The sequence below is a fragment of the Coffea eugenioides genome, chromosome 4 (genome assembly GCF_003713205.1).
Source record: "Coffea eugenioides isolate CCC68of chromosome 4, Ceug_1.0, whole genome shotgun sequence".
Taxonomy (NCBI): Eukaryota; Viridiplantae; Streptophyta; class Magnoliopsida; order Gentianales; family Rubiaceae; genus Coffea; species Coffea eugenioides.
The window spans coordinates 41,434,413-41,459,955 of record NC_040038.1 but is presented as its reverse complement, the minus strand read 5'-3'; the positions used below and the strand labels follow the sequence as shown (position 1 = coordinate 41,459,955).

Genomic DNA, 25,543 nt, shown 5'->3' with positions numbered 1-25,543 from the left:
AAAGTTATATGTTGTTCAGCAATGTTCCAAACATGTAACATCCTACGCCACGTATGAGAGGCCCCTTCCGAATGAACAACCATACCTGGGTGCGCATTTGAACAATATTTGGCCATCATAAAATTAGCTCAAAGAGACGCATTTTGTCGAAACCACCACCATAGCTTAATAGAAAAAGCATTAAAAACATCATCCAGTGATCTAAAACCAAGCCCACCCTCCTCTTTTGGAGCACAAAGATCCTTCCAACGAATCCAATGGTATTTTAAACCACCCTCATCTGAATCCCAAAAGAAATTTGCAAACAAATGCTCGCAAGTAGCAAATACAGATTTTGGAGGTGACACAGTAGCTAGCAAATGCAATGGAAGCGAGGACAGTACATGTTTAATAAGTACAACCTTACCTCCTAGTGACAACAAATGATTTTTCCAAGAAGCAATCATAGCAGCCACCATCGTGATCAAATTTTGGAAATAAGCCTTTTTACGTCTCCCCACCATTAGAGGACAACCAAGATAGTTAGAAGGCAATTCCTTGGGAAAAAATCCCGTTATGCTCTGAATTAATACCTTCCTTGTCCGGGATAGTTGCGGGTGAACCATGAAACAATTCTTTGAGGCATTTATTCTCTGGCCCGAAACATGTTCATACTTTTTCAGCGTTTCCATTAACAACTTCAGGAATACTGCTGAGGCACTAGAAAAAATAAGAATATCATCTGCATACCCCAGGTGACTAACTAGAGGACACCCTCGAGGAACCTTGAAACCATTAAAGCATGGATGCAACAGAAGTTGATTCAAAAGCCGGGAAAGCACCTCTGCACCTACAATAAACAAAGAAGGAGACAAAGGATCCCCTTGACGATGCCCCCAAAAAGATGGGAAAAAACCACATGGCACTCCATTAATCAAAACAGAAAACCATGGATTAGAAATAAGACGCCAAACCATATCAATACATCTTTCGCCAAACCCAAAAGCACGTAACACATTGATCAAAAAAATCCAAGAAACCCTATCATAAGCTTTGGTCATATCCAATTTGAGAGCAACATTGCCTCCCCTATTCTTCTTACCAATACCCATAATAATTTCTGGTTCTTTCATAGTTATTCAACCATTAATATAATAAGTTTGGAGGACAAAATTAGAACATTTTCCATTATTATGTTGTAATAATTTCTTTAACATCGTACTACTCCTTCAATAACATTTTTATGATTGATGCAACAATAGATCATTATAAACCATACCAGAAATAGATTACCAAAATGAGAAGAAATCACCAGAACAAAATATAAATTATTAATAAAAATCTGATCAACATACTAATAAATGTTCATAATATAGCAAAATACTACAATAAATTCTAGTGGTTAAGGCTGAGAACCCATGAACTAGAGGTCCCTACTTCCTAAATCACGACCCTTTCCTTCTGAAAAAATTAAAATAAAAGAACTATAATAAATTTATGGGCCTAGGGATGCACCCAAAATTTTAGCCCTGGGGAGCAAAAACAGGTTCAATGGAATTAAAGGAAAATTGGTACTTGATATAGGTTTAACATAGCTAGGAAAATTGGTGTTTGATCAGATAGACAAAAGTTACTTGTTGTGGGATTGGATTTTAACTAAAGATTTGACTAACAGGTGTCCAATTAGAACTCGTAATGAGAGAAGTCACAAATGTTAGCTTTTTTAGAAAAATATAATTAATTTACTAAAGTGTCTAAATATAGGGGTGTAATAATTACGGTTATATATATTTACATGACAAGTTAGGTGTAATTTAAATGTGCTAAAAAAGGGCTTTCCTTAAACATAATCATTTAACTAGATACTCTACTTGTATGGTATAGAATTTCCTTAGTTGATGATATTTTAAAGTTACACTATTGGCTAATTATAACTAATACAAGGAAACTAAACTATGTTTGATAATCTAATTCAACACTTTAACTTAATGAATTTAGTTCTCAACATGTTTAGATGTGTTTTATAATAAAAAATGGAACATCTAAATTAATTAAGTAGCATTAAATTTGCTAAGCGAAACTTTAAAAAATAAGTGATAAACTATTCACTTATCACTTAAACCTTGTTTGATAACTCAATTCAACACTTAAACATAATGGATTCAGTTCATACCATGTTCAGATGGATTAGATGGATTTGATAACTAAAAGGGCTTTCCTTAAACATAATCATTTAACTAGATACTCTACTTGTATGGTATAGAATTTCCTTAGTTGATGATATTTTAAAGTTACACTATTGACTAATTATAACTAATACAAGGAAACTAAACTATGCTTGATAATCTAATTCAACACTTTAACTTAATGAATTTAGTTCTTAACATGTTTAGATGTGTTTTATAATAAAAAATAGAACATCTAAATTAATTAAGTAGCATTAAATTTGCTAAGCGAAACTTTAAAAAATAAGTGATAAACTATTCACTTATCACTTAAACCTTGTTTGATAACTCAATTCAACACTTAAACATAATGGATTCAGTTCATAACATGTTCAAATGGATTTGATAACTAAAAATTGAACATCTGAATTAATTAAATGGCACTAAATTTTTTATGCAAAATTTGCTCCCAAAAATAACTGATGAGCTTTTCACTTATCACTTAATGAGATATACACTTAAATATATCAAATTTAGGACTTAGCAATTCAATAATTTAATGGATTCAGACTTCAAATTTTAGATTTTAGATTTCAATTTTATCAAACACACCATTAATAAGATATACACTGAAAATCCCAAGACATTAGTCTCTAACTACAAAAGTAAATGTTTGAGCTCGAGAAGCTTCTGCCTCAGTAGGTCCGTAAAACTCGCTAGAATAGGTAGTATTATTGTACCTGGCAAAACAACAAGCAACGAAATCAAAGACAGATGAGACCCCTAAACTATAAGATAAGTAAGTTTCTCTGGACCATACAAGTGCGCGCCAAAGAAGGGTTTAGTTAAGATATGCTAACGAAGGGCTTAGTTAAGATATGCCAAATTTCATCAATTATACAAGTCAAATCTAACCATACATGTCCACTGATTAGATCTTCTAGATCGTTCACACTAATAATCCAACCCTCTCCTCCAAACGGGCATTTTAGTAAATAACCAAAAATGATACTTGGGATTAAATGACACAAATCTGGAAAAACTCTTAGATCTAATAAAGAAACAAAAAGAAACTAAATAAAAACTCTTACCAGGATATCCTAAGAGAGAAGAAAACTTTAATTAGAAAAACCTTAGGACCGGGAAAAACTCGTACTAATACATACTACTACAGAGAAAACTCTCATTAAAATACCTTAAGAGAGATTTTATTGAACATAAATAAAAAATAGGAGGGAGACTTTGGTTTGAAACCAAGATCTTCCTCATATGAAGAAGAAACTATTGGTAGAGAGAAGGTAGAGAAACTTCGGTTGATAGAGAAAGGGAAGACAATTCAATATCAAATTTAGTACTTAATAATTCAGTAACTTAGCGAATTAAAATCTCAAACTTCAAACTTCATATTTCAGTTTTCAAATTTGAATTTTATAAATTGCACCCTAATTGTTGATTTGTGAGGGAAATTGATATTTCTTTTATTGCTATCTAAGAGTTATACTAATTGTATAAGAATTTGAGGAAAATAAGCATTCAGTTGATTGTAAAATACTTTTATAAAGGAAAAGCAATGAACTATTAAAATAATTAATAATAATAATAATGTTGGGTGCAAAATCCAAAAGCCATTTTGGGGAGAATTTATACATTTTGGAGGTACGAAAGCAGGGTGATCAACGTCGTTAAATACTAGAATTCCAATCAAGTTTTTAGAATATTTTGGGAAGCGGGCCAGCTGTGTTGCCATTGTCTGGGCCGATCACATACCTTTGATGAGGTCACCCAACAGATTTTCTTGGCAATAAATAGACGACAGAAACACGATTCATCGGTTACTTTAATGCCCAAAGAGTCATTATTGGATACAGCAGCCGGCCATACACACTAGTAAACATTTAACTACATACGAAGATGATGAAATTTCCATATTGTATCAACATATTTAATTGCAGAAACGAACTTCGATTATCCTGTCTGACTTAGTTGAGACCATTTACAGCTTTATTGAACTGGATTCCAAATTTTATAGTGATCAATAATTGATCGACTTGAAATTAAATAATTGAACAGAGACATAATACAAGAATCATGTCTCACATTCCCATTTTTTTACTCGTACTATCTTTTTTGGTTCAAATAAATAATTTTCAGGAAATGACTTTCCAATTGATCCGATGATGCATACACTCAATAACAATCTCTTGTAACTACTACAATTGCAATTGGCTGGGGAGAATTTTGGCAAAACTTGGGCTTTTTGAACATTGAACATCTTTCCTCAATTGTTAAACCTGGCCAAAACTGGTCTAAGAATTTTATTTCCTGTGACCTTTGGATTATTTTTTATAAAATTCATCTGCTTGGTTGGTATATTTATTAATTTTTTTTTTGAAAAATGGAACTATTGCATTGTATTTGTAAAACATGCATATCAGAAAACAAAGCAATGTTAAAATGTGGTGGAATTCTTCCACAAACATTTGATGAAATTCTACATAAGATAACTGTATTGGCTTGTATTTTTTGACCTTCTGCTTTATATGATACTTCAAAGAGGATGCTGGATGAATATTCACAGGAAAAAGTTTTTGAAATGGGAGTTTGTAAATCCTTTTCCACTGAAACGAAGAATTTTTATAAGTCATAGATTTGCTTAGTTTTTGCAAAAGCGGAAGGCAAGTCCTTGTTTCTTATTTTGTTCTTTGCCGAAGACAATTAAATACTAGTGTCATCATGGTGAAGCACTTGTAAATGGTTTCTGTTTCAACTACTTGCAGTTCTTTAATTTTTTTTTTAACGCTGCATTTGAATTGAAGGATTAAACGAAGAGTTTGAAATCCTCTCAAATTTCTCTAATTGTTTAGATTATGTACTAGAAATTTGGACCTGGAAAATTATTTTAAAAATTAAGTTCATATCATGGACACGAATAGTAATTACGGAATATTGTGGAACCCTTTTGGGTGCTATGTATCTTGTACAGTGAGACGAATTATCCATAGGAAGGGCTTGAATGAGAACAAGGAAGAAGAATAGTGGTTTAGGAAATGAATAGTGGCAGAAGACAAAAGGAAGAGGAGTGTTAGTAGTAAATGCAAGATTTTAGTGATGATGTGATCAAGCTATATAGGACGATTTGGCATGGTCTTGATCCGACTTACATTAATTGGTTCTGTTTGTACTTTTAGATAAAGTTCATCTCCCAAACTTCCGTCTCAATCAGTAATGACATTAATCATAAAATCATTATATTCTTGAGTCGCTCTCAAATTCTCCCTTTTTCATTTTCTTTTCATCAGTCGATGTGCGACTTCAACAGCTACATTGTGCCTTATGTAGAAGATTGAAGTTTGCTTTCAAGACCACGATCGTGACCGCGACTTTTGTCCATGAGTTTGATGCCAGTTTGCTTAACAAATTGAAGCAGACCAACCATATTGTCATGAGGCGGGAGTGTTTCCTTTACTATAGGCAGTTGAATTAGAGCTTGAATCCACGAGGCAATGAATGGATTCTTCTCAGGATCTATAATCTTCACACCAAGAACCTCTTCCTGTGCCTTGAAGGCAACTAGATGTCCAACCATCATAATATCTAGCATCCCCAATTTTTCAGCATGGACATGATCAGGACTTTTCTCTACAAAGTAGAATTCCTTCACTCCATCTTCCAAAATTCTCAGCTTCTCATGCACTTCTTCAAGGGCTTTCCCCTGTGCTGCCTTTTCAGCATTGAAGAGTTTAGCCACGCTCTCTAGCAGCTGCAACACTACGAGTTAATGAAGCACATCTATTTATAAGACGAGGGGAAATTTTCTTGAAATGAAACATGAATACCTGTTCGATGTAAGCAGCCCAAAAACGAAATTTGGCTCTTTGATATGGCTCCTGAGGCAGGAGTTTAGTTCCACTAGGCCAGGTTTCATCAATGTACTCAAGAATAATGACTGATTCACATATTGGCTTTCCATTATGAACAAGGACAGGGACCTTTTTGTGAACTGGATTGTATTTGAGGAGCAAAGGACTCTTGTTCCTCAGATTTTCTTCGACATACTCGAAAGGTATGCCTTTGATTTTCAGAGCCAATTCCACTCTCTTTGTGAAAGCGCTTGCCCAGGTACCATGTACAACTGCTTTGCTTTCCTCTCCCATCTTTCTTTGACTGATGCCTTGGCCTTGGAGCTTGCAGTGTTAGGTGCAGTCTAGTGGCTTGATACATTCGCCGCATGATTGATCGTCGACTCTATTAATACACAAAAGCAAAGAAAATGACAAAAACGGAAGCATCTATTTTAAGCTTTGGTAAGGACACTAATGAAAGATCAATAGGACATGGAATCTGTATTACTTTAATGTTATTATCGCATTTGTTTACACGTGTTGTTTTAGTACATACATTCCTTGGTATAATTGAAGTTAGCAAAAGTATATATAGAAGCACCGTATCTATGTATGTATGTAGAAGAGTCTAAGTCCGCACTCTTTCGATTTAAATTCACACTTTAAGACTCGATAAAACATAAATTAAATTCTTACGCACTGCCAGTGTAAAGATTTTTTTTACACTAGTTACTAGTTGGAATGGATATATGCCATAATGTGTACAGATAGAATTTAAAATTTAAATGCGCTAGTAGAATATCTCATATCATTGTGTCATGATATGTGGTTTCTTCAAAATTCATATGGGTGCGTAATATATTCATATGGTACAATGGTGGTTCAGTCTCTATCAGTATCTCTAATTGGCCCAGTTGGACCTCCTCTCTCTTTAGAATAGGTTAGAATAGGAGTAAAGTAAATGTTGTCGTTTGACAAAAAAAAATAAAAAAATAAAAGCTATTGGGCCACTCCATTTTATTGCCAATTGGTTTTCAAATGGAAGTTCAACTTCTTTATCATGGTACCAAAGTTGGATCATGGTTTGTTTGTCACCCCATTTTTAGTTTCACTCGTAACTTGTATCTTTCTCTATTGGCTCAAACTCATTTGTCAAGTCACATTTGCGAGGGAGTGTTAGTAGAATATCCCATACTGATATTCCAAGTATTTTCAGTCATATATAAAAGCTGTTTGATCACTCCAATCATTGCCAATTGATAAAATAAAAAAAATATTTAATGCACCCATCCTATTAATGTAAAAAAAAAAAAAAATTCTTTACACTGATAACTCCAAATCTACACTTTACCTAGGGTAAAAATATGCTGCAAATTTCCCCCTTCTCCCAGCGTTCACCTTCCGTAGGCCTTTTTTCACCTTTTAGTCGTTTCCCTTTTCATGATAGACTGCGGCAATGATCATTGAGAAATCACCATCATATGTGCTATTTTTGTTTAGATAATGCCAGTAATATGGATTTATGTATAAGGCTTAATCTAAGTGCTTTAAGCATAGTTTGTGATGAGGAGAGGATTCTTCCCTGCTCTGAGTGCCAGGTTGCACATTTTGTATAGAAAATTTGAACCTTTGTCCAAATACTATAAAGTTACAGTTGATTAATAAAATCATCTAACGTTTTGAAGAAAAAAGTTAATTTCATTGTTTATCAATTTTTTTTTAATCTCACTTTTCTCAAGCCAAGCTTTGAGCAAATCGTCATACCATTTCCTTTGAGCTTAATAGCCTTGAATTTATTATTATTAATAGCACATCTATGATGGTTTTTACCTCTTTTTGTACACACATGAATTATGGAAATAATACATAGTGCTTAATAATATGTTTGCAATCTTTCCCTTAGAATCAAAATATTTCCTATTCATCATGTGTATTGCTTCATTGTAATTTAAGGACCAATACGCACTCCATTTTATTCAGGTATTTTACTGAATAAAAGGAAGATATTGGAATTGGAAAAAGTTCCAAGTAATTACCATAATTGCAAGGGATTTAATTTTAGACATTGGTATTAAGGGTATGTAGGTGAGAAAATGAATGGCGAAAACTCAGAACTAGAGACTGACATTTTATTTAGCTCTTAGATCGAAATATGCATTTTATCCCTGTCAATAATACCGATACTGCTTAAAAATGAAGAGAATGAGGTCAATTCTTTCTTTTTTGTAATCAAAATAGTCACAAAAAATGGGGTCTCGGAACAAAGTATATATATTTTCTATATTTAGGGTAATAAACAATTACTATATCCAAAGAACTTGGGACTCTGGTGTAGTTATCCCCATACGATATATAATAATTCAAAACCAAATATAGTTTGCTCTAGAATATTATCTAGCAAATCCCACACCTTTGTGCTCAAAAAAAGGGAAACTCATGAAGTATCACAACACTTTGAATAAATTTCCTAACTTTATTTTGTAATTTTTGCTTTCCTGATGGAGCTACCATTCCTATTATCAATTTCCTTTTCCCAACATCTTACTGGATTTCAAATTGGATACAATCATATTGTTAAAGTTAAAATCTTTGACCTCAAAGAATAATAAATAAAAAAGGGTTTCCCTAATGGGTGCCAAATGGGTACTAGTTAATATACCTACAATTGACTTAACTTACCATATATATACATATATTAATAGTTATTATCCTTACTTGTATTTATATACTTTCCCTCTTTAATCTTACCCACAATTTTTTGTATTTATTCACTTTTCCTAATTAATCTTACATTTAAAAAATATGACTTGTATTTTTTCACGCCATGTGAGTATGGGCAAATTTGTGGCCCCTATCCCGTGTAGAATATTGAATTGCAAGTCTCAACTTAACTTTCTCTTTTGAGATATTTATTGGCTTCATATAATTGAAAACAAGCAAAATAAGGGCAGTTACACGAATGAACATCCATGACAAAGTGAACTCTCATTGCAGAAATTTCTTAGAAACTACGTTAACGGCCACTGGCTGCGACACAAAGCATTAAATTTAGGACCAGAATATAGCTCAGAATTTGAAGCCACTTTGTTTTAGAAACTGAAGAAGCCCAACATACTTGTCATGAGGGGGGGCAGTTTGCTTCACCACAGGCAGCTGAATTAGAGCTTGAACCCATGAGAATATGAGTGGATTCTTCTCAGGATCTAAAATCTTCACATTAAAAGCCTCTTCATGTGCCTTGAAGGGACCTAGGATTGCAGACATCATAATATCTAGGATCCCCAACTTTTCAGCAAGTACATGATCAGGGCTAATGCTTCCCTCAGGAAAGTAGAATTCCTTCATACCATCTTCTAAATTTCTTAGCTTCTCATGCACTTCTTCAAGGGCTTTCCCCTGTGCTTCCTTGCCATCATTGAAGAGTCTGGCCATACTCGTTAGTAGCTGCACTGATAAGAGTTAATTGTGCACATATCTATCAGACGAGAAGAAAATTTATTGGAATGAAAGATAAATACCTGTTGGATGTAAGCAGCCCAAAAACGAACTTTGGCTCTTTGATATGGATCCTTAGGCAGGAGTTGAGGTCCACCTGGCCAGGTTTCATCAATGTATTCAAGAATAACGAGTGATTCACATACTGGTTTTCCATTATGGACAAGAATAGGGACCTTTTGTGCACTGGATTGTATTTGAGGATCAATGGACTCTTGTTGCTCAATTCTTCTTCAACGTACTCAAAGGGTATGCCTTTGATTTTCATAGCCAATTCCACTCTCTTCACAAATGGGCTAGACCACATTCCGTGCAGAACTACTTTGCTTTCCTCTCCCATCTTTCTTTCTCTAACCAAATTCTTCAGCCTTGGATCTTGATGATGTCTATAGGTACTAGTATCATATAAGGTTTTAACAGTTTCCCTAGCAAGTTTCCTACCCTGTCTCGTAAAAGAAGAGAAAATGAGAAAAAGAGGTCTCTCTGCTTTTTCGATGCCCAAGAATGAATTGAATATAGCTGTTGGTACTACTCCCTCCGTCCCACTTTGATAGTCCTGTTTTTCTTTTTCGTCTGTCCCAAATTGTAGTCCACTTTCTAATTAAAAAATGTAGTTGTATTTTAATTTTTCTAAAATGCCCTTATTTAATGTAAGTTATTGTTACTATAAACCTACCACATTTAATGCATTTAGATTTTCTAAGCTTATTTATATCAGGAGAGAAACAAATTATGTCATCATTGGCTACAAACCATGAGTGAAAATTCTCAAAACCATCCATATTCCCACAATTTTTCTAATGAAACTCCAACAAAAGAATATGATTTCAAATTCCCATAAAGTTGTACTCTAATTAATGTGAGGGTATTTTAGGAAAATAACTACCTAAATTGATTGTTCTAATAAACTTAACTACTTTTTTTAAATTGTGTGAAAAACAACCAGAACTATCAAAGTGGGACGGAGAGAGTACATATTATTACGGGGAGAGGAGCCACTGCAGTTGGGGTCTGGTTTGGTTCGTGTGGTTATTAAGATTTTTATATTATTTGATGTATAATTACTTACATTATTACATTCTAAATAAAATATTTGACATTTGGTGTATAATTACTTACATTATTACATTCTAAATAAAATATTTAGCATATATTCAGTGCGAAATTATAATGTATTTGTGCACTAAAAATTTTAAAAATGTACAGTAATTGGACGGAACCGTACAAAAAGCAATTGAATTGAGTCCTTGTCCATTTTTAAGAGATTAAGTGGATATGAAGTATTTTAGTAGCATATAAAAGACAAGTGGGTTTCATCAGTAAGTGCTATCTGATCACTTTCCAAAGTTTGATTATTAACTTAATTCAGTTTGACTTAAAAAATCTTGAAACTCACATGGGTCGGTGGAAATTGCACGGAGAAACACAAACACCGGAGAGAAGACTCGCTCTCACAGTCATTTTGCTCTTAGATTCTTTTCTTGAAAAATCAAGGGTTAATAACAGTTTGCTCCTTTAAAGTTTGTGACAGTCATATTCTGTTCCCTGAACAGTAGAAGCATACACCTTAACTGTAGCAATGTTAATGTCATTTAACAAAAGTTAGGTTCCAGAAATTAAAGATTCTAGATTCAAATTCATTCCTCCTCTCCGCCTTTTAAATCTCACTATTTCCTTATTAAAAAATTAAAAAAAAATGAAAGGATTTGAGCTCATCTCAAATTTAAGTGCAAATTCTCTATGTTTAGAGTAGTACAATTCCCAATGAACCCTTCTTTGTTTTCCTTTTATATTCAATAATTTTGATTTCTTTGTAGAAATATATATATATAAGCTAATTACAATCGTAATTTTTGTTGGGACAAATGGAGAGGCTAAAAGCCAAATCAATAGAAACCATGCTACAATATATATTTTTTTTTTGAAAAGAACCATGCTACAACTAACTCTCTGTCGGGCGAGTTGGCTATCAAGTGAAATATAAGATATAGGCGTGGCAGTAGGCCAGAGGTCACCGAAAGGTGTACAGTGGTGCACCCTACAATAATTTACCAAATTCTTCCAAAGAATATGTTTGAAAAGTTACTCCATGTGGCATACTAAGACTAAATTATTTGTAGCATTCGCTTAAAAATACTCTCCTTCCATATGTGATGCAATATATACTCCCGACTAAGAAATGCTTTTCTTTTCTTTTTTCCACAGAATGTTGATAAATTCAACAGCCTAATTAAAAAAGTGTTAATATAAAACCAAAGAGCCATCTACCCTAAATCATCTCGTAATAAATCTTCTGAAATAATCCAGTCAACCCATCCAACAAGTGGTTAACTAGAAGCATATTCCAAAATTTTGGGGTGAATTGACTACCTCCAAATGAGCGCTTAAAGAGAGAAGCTTGGGAAACAAAGTCTTAGATGATGTGGTGGCAATCAAACTTGTCTTGTGCAAAGCATTGGAACAGCAGTGGAGTAAACTTAAGCTCCAATTCCAGAACAAGGAACTAATGAGACAATTAACGCAACAGAGATCCTCCGATAGCAGAATAGCTTCTTTGATTGAAGCCATTTCTACATGAAGAAGGTGTTTCGCATGTGCTCTTTTTGTTCAGATAGTGAAGATAGTATGGAAAGTAGTAAACAACTTAGCTCCTATGCCTTAGGCACTCTTTTGGATGAGGAATGGAATTTTCCTCAATGTCATTGAACACTAAATGTACAGTTTATCAAGCCTTTGCTCGCACATGTAAGTTCCATTACACTGAATGAAATTATCTTAACGTTTAAAAAAAAAAAAGGCCCCTAGCAGAGTAACAGCATCCTGATTGCATGGACAGTCAATGGAAAATTATGTGACGTATTTATTTACTGAACTCAAAGAAGAAGTTTTCTTAGACGAGTTGACTTCAAATTCGTGTGTAGGACGTTGGGAAAAGGCAAATAAAAGGTAGTTTCCTAGTTACTGGACCTTGGGCTAGTAAAGCTAACTCACTCAGTGCTGAATCGTAATTGCATGTTTCATAAATTTTAGAGTTTAAAAGCAAGTAAACACCACAAAAATTTGTTCGTTTGTTAGCTCTAATTTCTTATTAATGGAAAATTTCATTATCTTACTTATCTAAATGTTTTTCGATACACTCTTTCTTGTATAACTTTTTAATTGTGCAGGAAAATAGGAGCTTTATTAGCAAACTAAAAGAGAACAGCAAGTACAGATTACACAAGGAGGAAACGAAAAATAACATCTTCAACAAAGGGACTGTACCAATACCAGAAGATAATAAGATGAACCTGTACAACTAAATAATTTATTAAAGATTCCCAGATGCTAGTGTTCTAAATGAACTACCTTTGGCATGAAAAAGAAAAAAGTAGTCTAAGGTCTAAAACTTTGCTTAATAATGATTTAGATGCCACAAGCACATTGTAAGTCAATCTTGGCACAAAGGTTGCTTTAATATATATTTGAAAGCCTGAGTTAACTTTAATTTTCTGCCAAACTGTGAGGAATTTATTCAACGGCATGCCCTTGTTTTTTAAATAAAACATAGCAGCTATTAGGGAAGATATTTCTGCTTTTCTCGTGCAGAGGAAACTGGGGAAGATATGTTATTGGAAATTTTTTATGTAGTATAATTATGATTTTTGAAAAGGTACAATAGAGGGAAAATTGTATTATACGCGACATAACATTTTCAAAGTCATACATAAAATAAACCAGTCATACATAAACTTTCAAATGAACTTAATTATTAAATCATATATTCGTTTCGTGTGCTTCTTATACAAAAGTCTTTGCATGCCAATCTTTTGACCCCACCACCATTGAAATTTGTTGCAGCAAGTTGCGGTCGTGCTAGCAATCTTGACCTTTTTTTTCTTTTTTTTTTCCAATTTCTGCACATTGCAAATTACAAAATACAAGATAAATGGAGTCATTAGCAAATTTAGCCAACAAAGAAAAGCAAACAAAATGGCAGCTAAATAGGACTAATGGTTCCGTCTTTTGAGCGTTGATATTATTTGTGTATGGTAATAAAGTCAAATACTCCGTATCAAAAGATTGAGACCATATGAAAATTTTGAATTCAAATTTCTCCTCTCTCTTCTAGATTCTTAAATTCCACTCTTTCCTGCTGTCTTGTATTAAGTTTGTCTTTGTATCTCACATCGGGAGTTTAACAAAAAAATCTCTCATTATGGTTGTTATAAATATAGTGGGTTTAAGTGAGTTTAAGGGTGCGTTTGATAAAATTGAAGTTTGAAATCTAAAATTTGAATCTATTAAATTATTGAATTGTTAAGTATTAAATTTAATACATTTGAGTGCATATCACATTCAGTGATAAGTGAATAGTTTATTACTTATGGTGAGTTTGATAAAACTGAAGTCTGTAATCTGAAGTCTGAATCCATTAAATTATTGAATTGTTAAGTATTAAATCTAATACATTAGACATATTTAGTAATAAGTGAATAGGTTATCACTTAATTTTGGGAGCAAATTTTGTCTAGAAAATTCAGTGCTAGTTACTTAATTCATATGTTCAATTTTTTATTATCAAACAGTCTATATATGTTAAGATCAATGTTTTAAAACTTGGACCGTTAATTGAACCGGTGAGGTGTTCGGATCAAGATTCAACCGGTCAGATCGGTTCAACCCTGGTTCAATGATTTTTTAAAAAATAATTTATATAAATATGTATATATATGCGCAAAATAAGACATGCAATGGATTGATTTAAAACTTTATATGATGAAAAGTTTAATATTTTCGAATAACTTGGATTTTCAAAAATAATTTTTTTAAATTATAAGTTGAAACAAATAAATTTTATCTCAATCTCAATTATATCTACCAAAAAATAATCTTAAATCCAACCAAAAAATACCATAATATTTTAAAATTATACAAAATTCACGTCTATGGGAATTTAGACATTGTGACTTTAAAAGAAGTTTTGGAGTTTGAAGGAAGTCAGGAGAATTGAAAATAGAAATGCAAACTTGATAAAAAACAAAAAATGAGATAAAAGTAAGTGGTTGTGGCATTTAATAATTGGTCTTTAGGGTTAAAGAAAAATAATTCTTGTTTTAATTTTTTTCAATTTAATGGATAAAAACAAAATTAAAAGATGGAAGAAACATCAATAAATTAAAACTAAAGAGGTTTGATTAAAAAGGGAGTGACAAAAAAAAAGATGAGAGAGAGAGAGAGTTGAAGATTAGAAATAAAGAGCCCTGAGAGGAAGAGATTTTGTAGGGAAAACGGAGAAAAGAAAGAAAGATGTTTGTTTTATATAAATGAGTTATCAAAAAAGACTAATAGGATGTGATGGTACAATAGTTACTACATTAGTCTTCTATCACAAAGGTTTTGAGTTTGATACTTGGTAGCTGTATTTTGCAAAATTTAAAAAAAATATCTATATTTTGCAAAATTTAAAAAAATATTGAGGGGAAAGTTGAAAAACTGGAAACCACTGGTTCGACCCGGTTTTGATGGGTTTGATCGGTTTTCTTACAAAGTCAACTTTAGTATAGAACCGGACCGGTACCATGGTCGGTTCGCGGTTCAATCGATCAAACCGACTGATCCGGTCCAATTTTCAAAACACTGGTTAAGATCTGAATCCATTAAGTTGAAATGTTGAATTGGGTTATCAAATAGAGCCTTAATTTTGGTTGAAAAATTCAGTACCATTTAATTAATTCAAATGTTCAATTTTTTGTTATCAAACGGTCTAAATATATTAAGATCTGAACCCATTAAGTTTAAGTGCTGAACTGAGTTATCAAATAGAACCTAAGTGTACTAAGGGCACCAATCCAAGTTCCATGTGCACCAGTCCAAAAGAATTTTAGGGAACCTACGCCCCAGTTCAAGAGAAATTTTGTTAGGCATTAAATCAAAAGAACAAGTTATGGGCCTTTGGGTCATTAGGCATTTTGTGCTATTTAGACTTCTTTGTGTTTTTAGTTTTAAGTATCTATTGGGCCTAGAAATTATTTTTAAGATTTTGTACTCTCTTTTTGTTATAGTAAATCTGCGACGTAGATTAATTGGACCGAACCATATAAAATTTTGTTTCTCTCTATTTGATTTATTTATTTTGTTATTGTCATTATTGAATTTTCAAAAATCCTATTATTCTCGTTGGCCAATTTCTTGGGACCAGACCTAACATCTTATTTATTTGATATTGGAAATTAGTATGTCAAGCGTTGACAACAGTTCAATCCATTGCTTGTCGACTTTGATGAGTTGTTTATTGAGCATTGATTATTTGCTGAACCTCAGAAGGACGTTTTCTAAAACTCGAGTTCACTGGCAGCAAATGCGTGTTGAACATTGAAAATTGAAAATGTAGAATTGGCACTTTCTCTTTTGAAATTATTTAAGGGCCTTATTTGAACATTGTCAAGAAGACGTATTGATATTAATAATAATTGAAGTATCATTAATATTTTATTCAAATTCGAATTAGTTGTCATATATCTACGGTGATAATATATAGTATGTTAATAGATAGAAGATTAATCCCTTATTTATTAGAATAAAGCCAATTAAGTAGTGGGTAGTGGCTTCAATTAACATAAACAACAAAGTGAAGTCACACTGCAGGAACTTCTACAAACTAGACTTGTAGCCGTGAATGAAAACATAAAATACTAAACTTGGATGGGAATTTAGCTTAGAATTTGAAGCCACTTTGTTTTAGAAACTGAAGAACCCCAACCATCTTGTCATGTGGAGGGACGACTTCCTTGACCAGAGGTAGCTCAATAAGAGCTTGAATCCATGAGAAAATAAGTGGATTCTTCTCAGGATCTAAAATCTTCACACTAAAGGCCTCTTCTTTTGCCCTGAAGGGACCTAGGACTGAAACCAGCATAACATCTAGGATCCCCAAGTTTTCAGCTGAGATATGATTAGGACTTCCTTCAGGAAAGTAGAATTCCTTAACACCATCTTCCAAATTCCTCAACTTCTCGTGCACTTCTTGAAGGGGTTTCTCATGTGCTTCCTTGTCAGCGTTGAAGAGTTTGAATATGCTCTCTAGCAACTGCACTAACACAGGTTAATTATGCACATTTTAACGAGACAAGAGGGAATTTTGTTGAAACAAAATATAGTCATACCTGTTGGATGTATGCAGCCCAAAAACGAAAATTGGCTCTTTGATATGGCTCCTTAGGCAGGAGTTGAGGTCCAGTTGACCAGACTTCATCGAGATATTCAAGAATAACGAGTGATTCACATACTGGCTTTCCATTATGGACAAGAACGGGGACCTTTTTGTGCACTGGATTGTATTTGAGGAGCTGTGGACTTTTGTTCCTCAAATTTTCTTCCACATACTCAAAGGGTATGCCTTTGATTTTCAGAGCCAATTCTACTCTCTTCACATAAGGGCTTGCCCACATTCCATGCAGAACTACTTTGTTTTCCCCTGATCCCATCTTTCTTTCTCTAGTGCTTTGGCCATGGATCTTGGTATGCTATGTATATATATAGTGGTTCAATAGGTGGTGGAGAAATGTTTCTTAATTTACTTTTTAATGCCCAAGAATAAAGAAATTTGTTAGTCAAAAGCATTATGAAAACATTTAATAGATGGCTAGTCCTATTTTCATTCCAAACCTTGAGCTTGTAAGAATTTTTCTTATTTCTTTTTTTAATAAGTGCTGTTCGTCCGGCATTGTGTTGATTACAGCATTATTATATACAAATGTAGTGTTAATGTACACAAATATATGGAATATTTCATCCTTATGAACTGACTTTTTCCCCATTAATAATTACTATTTTATTGTCACCCAAAACGGGCTGGCTAACAATGCATTTCTTCATTGCTTTGCCAGCCAACAGAGAAACCTGGGGAATAGCTGCCCCAACGGTTCCTCCTTTGCTTAAAAGGTCAAAGTGGTGAAGTAAAACATATAAGTCAAGAAAAGAGGGAGTTTGAACATTTCCTCCCTCTTGGGACTTCACGTAATAGGTTGGAGCAAAGAATTTAGACACAAGAACCACTTGAAACTGCCCATTCTGACTTTCTAGTGAAGCTACGGTCTGATCAAGCCGCACACGCGGCACAAGACATATCCTTCGGCTTCTTTCCACTTGACTAGTAAAAGCCTAGTGACATGACATCGGAAGGAGTTAGCAACAACGAATTGCAACTTAGTCTTTTGGTCATTATTTCAATCATACAATCCAGATGGTATTTTATTAGAGCGAGACACTTAAGACTTGCTGCACCTAGTCAAATCTATACCCTACGGGTTCGTTCAATTGTTTGGTTGGATGCAAAAAGACCAAGTCGTAGTTTTGTACTATATTCTTGGCTCAACCTAGCCAATATGAGGTTCGGAATCATCTTGATGCCCCAAGGAGTACAGCGGCCACAGTTCAAATTTGAACCAAAACCAGATCGATATCGCCTCGATGGTTTATTGAACTGGAATTGGAACTGGATTTTGAGAATCGGAATTGAAGTCACAATTGTGACTAAATATTCAAGTTTAGATTCACCAAAATTTTAAATTGGAACCAAAATCGGTGGTTTAAAATCCATTCAAACCGTCTAAAAAAATATTTACCACATAAACTTATTTGACTAGTTTAGAGTTCAATATCAATATTCGGGACTTAATACCAATAGTTTCAATTCTAGCCCAACAACCCATTGACCTATTCTATTAGTAAGTTTATACTGTATAACTAATCTAAATCTAAGATCAATCTAATTTAATGAACAATGAGATTTTTTTTTTCATAAAATTTGTGTCAATTTTTCTTTTTCCTTACACATGATAATACAATAAAACATTCATTGTCATATTTTTTTAGAATCAATTTTATAACAAGTGTTTAAGAATTAAAGAATTAGAACCGTAATTGAAAGAAAATCGGAACTGGAGGTTCAATAATCGTAACAGTCCCATTTCCATCTTTTAGAAGAACCAGAACTGGATTTTAAAATCACAACTAGCGATTGTGGACCATGGCCATGTCTACCAAGGAGTGCAGTCGAGGTTCTCTCACTAAGTCAATCCCACTTGAATGCTTCAGTTTTGATTTTCCAAGATTGAGTTTGAGGTCCCATACTTCTACGTGTGACCACATATAACGTTGTGCTCCAGGACGCTATTTGAACTCGGATTCGAGCATCTTTTGGTTCTACAAGTTTACTTGAACTAGACGATTGCTCGAAAGACTATCCTTTTGCAGCTATACTAATTCATATCCTTAAGTGGGAGTGCGTTTGACTGGCTGGAGCAGGATGCATCGGTTCATGTTTTACTTTGGTGAATAAAATTTAAGAAACCACTGGGCTTTGGTCCTAGGGAGTGCACAAGATCAGGAGTTCAAATCTGACATTGTGCATTAGGTGGTAGAATAGTTTTTGAGATAAAAAGAATTGGTACTTTTTACCCTATTCTCAAAAACGTTATTAATCAAATAATTGGATAACAAATTTTAGTTTTGATTTTTATACTTTTTTAGTATTTCATAGTATTATAGCCTAATAATTTTTAGATGTTACAAAATTTTATAGTATTAACACTATTGCCTATTAATTTTTTAGATATTAAAAATTTTAGTTGTTTTTCTACTTTTTTTATTATTTTTTTTAATAAAAATTTCGGTAAAGTTTCCCCATAAAAAGGGACAAAACTCCCTACCAGCAACCCACAATTCAACAACAAATTTACATCATAGTGAAAATTTTAAGCATTTAAGATCTAAAATTAAGATTAAATCTTCCCTTTTCAACTTCAGCTCTTCCAGTCAATGTGAAGGATGATCTTTGAATATCAGCGGTCAATCTCCCTCCCTTGATGTCCTCCTAACAGCTGACATGCCTAGCCTATCCAGGCGGGATTCCCCCCTAGCTAGTTTTGGATAACTATGGATATGCTCATAGACAGTACAAGCACGTTGTTGATGATAAACACCCTCGTTAGCCAGAATGTCCGCCACACGATTAGCCTCTCGGAAACAATGAGAAACCCGCGTCACATCTCCCACCATTTGCCAGATCTGCTCTATTTCTCGACGAATCTGCCACGGGCATCGAAAGCGGTGTTGTACAATTCCCACCAATACCTGAGAATCCGATTGGATGTCAACACGGATGAAACCCTTCTCTACACATAGCTGCAGCCTCGTTAGCATTGCCAGAGCTTCCGCGTGCAATCTGGATCTTCTCCCAAAGAATGCCGAGTAAGCGAATACCGGGCTGCCCGAAGAATCCCACAATATCCCTCCCCCACCATTCCAACCTGGGTTGTCTTTGGAACACCCGTCCGTATTCAGCATTAAATCTCCCTGTTTCTTTGCCTGCCACCGTACAATTTGATAGCTGATGCCGCTCTCTTGTTGACCCGACCAGTTATACAGCTGGGGAAACGTGACCTTTCCAAGCCTATGATTAAAGTGAATTTTCAGTTCTGCCGCAACGTCTGACATAATGGCTTGTCGGATAGTGACCGCGCACATCCGAGTCTCCTCAAATACTGCTTGGTTCCTTGCCTTCCATATGTGCCAACAAATATAACAAGGCAAAATCCTGAAGAGTATGCGCGTTTTCTCAGCTCTCGGACCCACTATCCACCAACCCACTACCCGAGCCCGCAAAGTTGACACGACAGTCTGGAGCCCACTTAAGCCAGTAAAATAGGGCCATACCACTATCGCGATCTGTCCCTCCGAGAAGAGATGCTCCAATGTCTCATTTGCTCCATTATGACAGTAGAAACATTTGGAAGGCATATGAAATCCAATCTTACCAAAGACGTCTGGGATTGGCAGTCATCCGATCAACAAGCGCAGCATGAAGAAGGACACCTTTGTCGGAATACGACAATGCCAGATGTGAGATAGAACAAATGAGGAGATTCGGCCTTGCCGTATCTCCTCGAACGCCGATAATAGAGAGAATTTGCCAGATGAAGACAAGCTCCAAACGATGTCATCCGCCCGCCCATGCTGGGGAACCGGATGATGTAAAACCGAAGGGAGAAGGTCAAGAGTAATGACCCAGGAGAGCAAACTTGCATCCCACTTCCCATTTGTAATAAAATTTTTGAAAGAGAATGTTGGATGCACTGTGGTTTTAAGAAACAATGCGCCAGTTCCCAACCAATTATCATACCAAAAATGACAAGTTCCCTCCTGGATCAGCTAGACCATAGACAACTCCACTTGCCGACTAACACCGAACATCCTCCGCCATGTCCCCGAGGCCTGCCGACTCAGCTCAACCTGACATGGGTGAAGATCTCTGCAGTATTTAGCCTGTAGAAAACTTGCCAAAGCGATGAGTCCGTCCTAAACTGCCACCACAGTTTGCAAGAGAATGCCGCCACATACACATCACTTAAATATTTGTATTTTATAACTATTTTATGATCATTATTACAACCAACAGCGAAGAAAATTACAACGATTATTTAGATAAGATGTGGTTTTCCCCATATTTGATAGCAATATCAGTCAAGCCATTGAACAATAACTTTTATTAATTTTGACAATACTATGTTTTATTTTCATACTACTTTTATTTGTCTTTTACAACTATTTCATGATCATTAATACAACTACTATTTTTTGTCTTACATAACAGCTGTTGATTTTCGATTATAATTTTGATTTATTATGGCCACAATCAATAGCTTATAATATGATTTTTCTTAAGTCTTATTTCATTTTTAATTTTTATGTGGCATTTGCAAAATGGAATTGGTACTACCATTTTTTTTTATGAAACAATAATGTATGGTTCCCTTATGGTACTTTCCTTTATTGTGTTGTTAAAAAAATATTTAAAATATAATAAAATTTTAACAAACAAATTAGTAGTTTATTTTCTAATTTAATATCTTATATGATACCATATAGATTTCTCATATAAATGATAACCATAACCTATTATAGCAGGTTGTCAAGCATTTAGGTAAGAGTTAGCTGCGTAATATGTTCTATCAATTACTGAATGACAAGTATTGGATTTGAAATCACCATAGAATTTTCCTTAATTGTTACATGCTGTTGCTGGTCTAGCCCAGTATTAATTATGTTCCTTGAAAATTTATCCCTTGAAAATTTATCACTTTTCTTGAAATGAAAAAGAAATTTATAATATAAGCTTTCAACACTTCGCTGCCAAGTATTATTGTTGAAAGTATGACGATGTGCTAGTTCACCTAACTCTGACAAAATGCTGTCTGTAAGAATTGGGTAAGTACTACCTCATATAGGAATATAGGACAAGTTTTCTTATTAAAACTGTAACAATAACCAATAACCAATTATACAAAGATTAGGGAAGAAAGAAGATTTTAACCTTAGAATAATCTCTCTTTGCTTACCACTAGACCTGGCAATTATACCCAAAACCCAACAACCCACCCAACCCACCCACTAATTTCAGAGGTTGGATTGGATAATTTGGGTGTTGGGTCAATTTTGAGTTGGGTAATAAAAACCCAGATATATTTTGGGCGGGTTGGGTATTTGTGTTGAGTACCCATTACCCAACTTCCACTTTCATTTGAAAGAGATGTAAAACTTGTTTTTATACTATTGTCTTCTCTAGTTTGTGCAAATTAATTTGTTCTTATACTAGTGTCCTGCTGATTAATATTAGTCTGTTTTGGTATGTTATCGGAAGGAGTTTAGGCGGCCTTTGTTCTTCTACCTAACTCTGTCCAGTTCGTAAATAAAAAAACATTTTTTCTTTTAAGAGCCAACTTGCATTGGGTTTTAGTTTTCACTTTTTTTTTTATAAATATTACTACCCAGATTTCTGGTTAGCGTCAAATTTGACTCTCAAGCGGATTAAAGTTTTTCTTGAATAAGAGAAGAATAATTTAAGTCTTGGCATTCTTCGTTAAACTTTTACTAGAATTATATTTCATGTTACACTATGAATTAGGTGACACCCATAATAAGGATCATAGGAATGGCTAACTAATCGTGAAGGATATATGGCGTAATATGGAGTATAACACAAAAATGTTGAACGGAGGATCAAATGCCAAATTCTACTCGTGAGATATCCAAAATAAATTTCAGATGCAAATTCGGAAGTTATCTTTTAGGATGCAACATGATTCCTTTTGTGTTTATTTCTAATTTCTCCATTTACAACGGCTTAGATGTGTTATCATGCATGATTCTTTTGTGTTTACTTTTTGGGTCAAAATTTCAGTTTATAACTTTCTTTAAAGTGTTATTGGGTCCAAGTAGTTTAAACAGTTAGTATGTGTGTGTATTTGTGATAGTATATTAGTGTGTATTTTAGTGTGTTTGTATGTGTAAAAATAATGTATTTCAAAAGAACTTAAAAAGTGAGTGTGTATTTGTATCTGTGAGTGTTTTAGTGTGTGAAAATATATCTATCTATGTGAAAATGTATTTATGTGTGTGAATTTTTTTTTTTGTATGTGAAAATATATTTAAGAGAGTTTATATATCAAAATCTATTATTTAATATATTGGGTCATATTTGGGTCATGGATTTGAGATAACCCAATATGACCCAACCCAAAATTAACCTAACCTAAAGTTGGATAGGTTAGGTGTAACCCATTTAAATGAAAACCCAACATCAACCCACCCAAAACCCTTCCAATTTCCAGGTATGCTTACCACTCAATTCAAACAAAAATATGATAATCTTCCACCTTAAGATTCAACATGTAGTCACACAAAATAGAATTGAAAGGCAAACAAAAATCTATAATGATTATTTTGTCCGCAGAGAAAAGTAGTACCTTCTAATGATTCTTTGTGATGGCAGATGATAGCAAGACCGAGATTATAGGGTTGTGGATAAAGATTCCAAGGGAATGCTAGATTCAGAAAAAAAAGACTGAATTTTAATGTTTGAAAGAATTACGCCAATATTTATCAGTAGAAAGAAGAGAAAATTGGGGAAGAAACCTCATCAATTAGGCAACTATATTTTATTTTTTATTTATTTATTTTATTTTTTCCAAAAAAATGCCAATAAAACTTGTGACACAATGACACTTTAGGTGAAATGCCAGTAAAGTGTGACTAAATTTGTATTTAATGACAAGTGCCACTAAGGCAGCATTTTTTATGAAGTGAAAGAAGTGAAAATTTTTCCAAAAGGTGTCATTAAAAGTCTTAATCGTGGCATTTAAAAAAAAAAGTGCCATTAAATTGGTGCCACTAATTCAGTTTTTTCTTGTAGTGTTAGGACCAATATCCTCACTCGTTTTTAATTGCTATTATGCTTCATATATTTTGTTTGATGATTCCTAAGGCTAGTTCCCATGTTTAATGCAAGATATCAAATATTTCATGAATTCTCTTGGAAAATGTATTTGCGAAATTATGGATTGTTTAAGTGTGAAATGTTAATTTTGCTTGAAATCTATTAAGTACGGTGTATGAACAATCAACATAGCTACTTTTTTTTTTTTTTTTTGTATGGTACGCTTATTTAATTTCAACCCTTGCATATGAATCTTTGTGTAGTCCCTTGCATATAAATCTGATTTGAACTTGATCATTTTTTTGGGATAATTTCAAAACCTCCCTTGAGATTTCTATTATTTTCACTTGGTACCTTTCAATTTTGAAAAATCTGACTTGCCTCCCTTACTTTAAGTTTTTTGTATCATTTACAGCCCATTTTAAAATATAATATGAAAAAATCCATTTTAGGATAATAAATTTAATCTCATTCTAAAATTACCCTTTTCTTGTCATACTTTTTATTACCAAAATGTAAGAATATTGCAAAATACAAACAAAAAATATGAAGGTATTGAAAAATACAAACAAAAAATATGAAGGTTTATTCTTATTGGAAAAAATATAGCATGTTTTTTAATTACCAAAAGTTAATATTTGAAAGTTTATTTGAAAATTCTGTAAGTTACAAGGATAATATTTTCTTTACTTAAAATGTTTTGAGTTAATTTAAGGAGTTTTATAAATCATATACATATTTTTGAGTTTTCAATTTTTTTTCCAAATTGACGGCTTGAAAACTAAAAAGATGCAACACACTAAAAATTATATATAAATTTGTTTATAATTTTTTTTAAACTAGTGCAAAAAGGTATTATCATGGTTGTAAATTATTGCAAGTTATTTTTAAGAGTATTATAAATCATTCGTAATTTTACGTAATTTAACATTTTTTGTCCTAACCAATGACATAAAAACTATTAACGAGTTTTTTGATCTTTTTATTAACTTTTAAATTTTTATTAAAGAACTACATCGATCAATTTATAAAAATTAAAAGATAAATTTGATGTGTTATGACAATTAAGAAATCACAAGAAAAGGGCAATATTGGAAGAAAATTGAATTCTCTCTCCCAAAATGAGTTTTTTAATACTATATTTTGAAATGGATTTCAAATGTTACAAAAAAATTTTTGAAGTCTAATTATTATTTTTAAAGTTTGAGAGTGTCAAGTGACACTGTTGGAGCAATATAACACTCCCTCCAATGTCATTTAAATAATATGGAAAGTATTTACAAATCAGAAGGCGAAGGTAGAAATACTAATCCTTGGGGATTTCAAACAATCGAAAAAGTATCTACAACTCAGAAGTTGGTGGGTGGAAATACCTAAAATATAGTACGGAGTAATAAAGAGATACTCCCTCCGTCCCAAATTTTGGGACGCTTTTTGGGAAATGCACTTTTTATGTACAGTAGCATTACGGGACAGGCTTATCTAACTCTTCCAAGCGTACCCTTTGCTGTTTGTGGAGTGAAACAACAAATTGGTGGGACCACTTGCCATTAAGTCACTTTGACTAAAAGGCAAAGACAATCAGAAGGGTATAACTTCTGATGATGTGTTGTGGCCGGGTCCATCAGAATTGGTTAGTGCAATCTTGACTTGTCAATAGAAGGGTATAACTGGAAAATAATTGTAAAAGTGATTTGACTTTTTCAAAGTGACTCAAATTTTGGGACAAGCAAAAAGTGGAAATATGACATTAACAATGGGACGGAGGGAGTAAGATATTTCTTCTATTTGGTTAGTATGATTTG

General features: G+C 33.5%; 2 protein-coding genes and 1 pseudogene across 2 annotated transcripts; all 3 read right to left on the bottom strand.

Moving 5' to 3' along the window:
- Nucleotides 1-5,475: 5,475 nt before the first annotated feature.
- LOC113769378 (glutathione S-transferase U9-like) lies at nt 5,476-6,298 on the bottom strand. Its single transcript, XM_027313832.1, has 2 exons — nt 5,981-6,298; nt 5,476-5,904 (listed from the first exon to the last, which is right to left on the bottom strand). The coding sequence occupies exons 1-2, from the start codon at nt 6,296-6,298 to the stop codon at nt 5,476-5,478; spliced, it is 747 nt and encodes a 248-aa protein (XP_027169633.1).
- Nucleotides 6,299-9,052: 2,754 nt separating this feature from the next.
- Nucleotides 9,053-9,821, bottom strand: LOC113769377 (annotated as a pseudogene).
- Nucleotides 9,822-16,074: 6,253 nt separating this feature from the next.
- Nucleotides 16,075-16,947, bottom strand: LOC113769532 (glutathione S-transferase U9-like). Its single transcript, XM_027314000.1, has 2 exons — nt 16,627-16,947; nt 16,075-16,550 (listed from the first exon to the last, which is right to left on the bottom strand). The coding sequence occupies exons 1-2, from the start codon at nt 16,945-16,947 to the stop codon at nt 16,179-16,181; spliced, it is 693 nt and encodes a 230-aa protein (XP_027169801.1). The 3' UTR covers nt 16,075-16,178.
- Between the last annotated feature and the right edge of the window lie 8,596 nt (nt 16,948-25,543).

Bases quoted from the DNA above. Each gene is read 5' to 3' on its own strand.
- LOC113769378 (XM_027313832.1), bottom strand. From the start codon at position 6,298: ATGGGAGAGGAAAGCAAAGCAGTTGTACATGGTACCTGGGCAAGCGCT. The intron at 5,905-5,980 runs GTATTCATGTTT...GTAGTGTTGCAG, and splicing joins GGGCTGCTTACATCGAACAG to CTGCTAGAGAGCGTGGCTAA.
- LOC113769532 (XM_027314000.1), bottom strand. From the start codon at position 16,947: ATGGGATCAGGGGAAAACAAAGTAGTTCTGCATGGAATGTGGGCAAGC. The intron at 16,551-16,626 runs GTATGACTATAT...GTGTTAGTGCAG, and splicing joins GGGCTGCATACATCCAACAG to TTGCTAGAGAGCATATTCAA.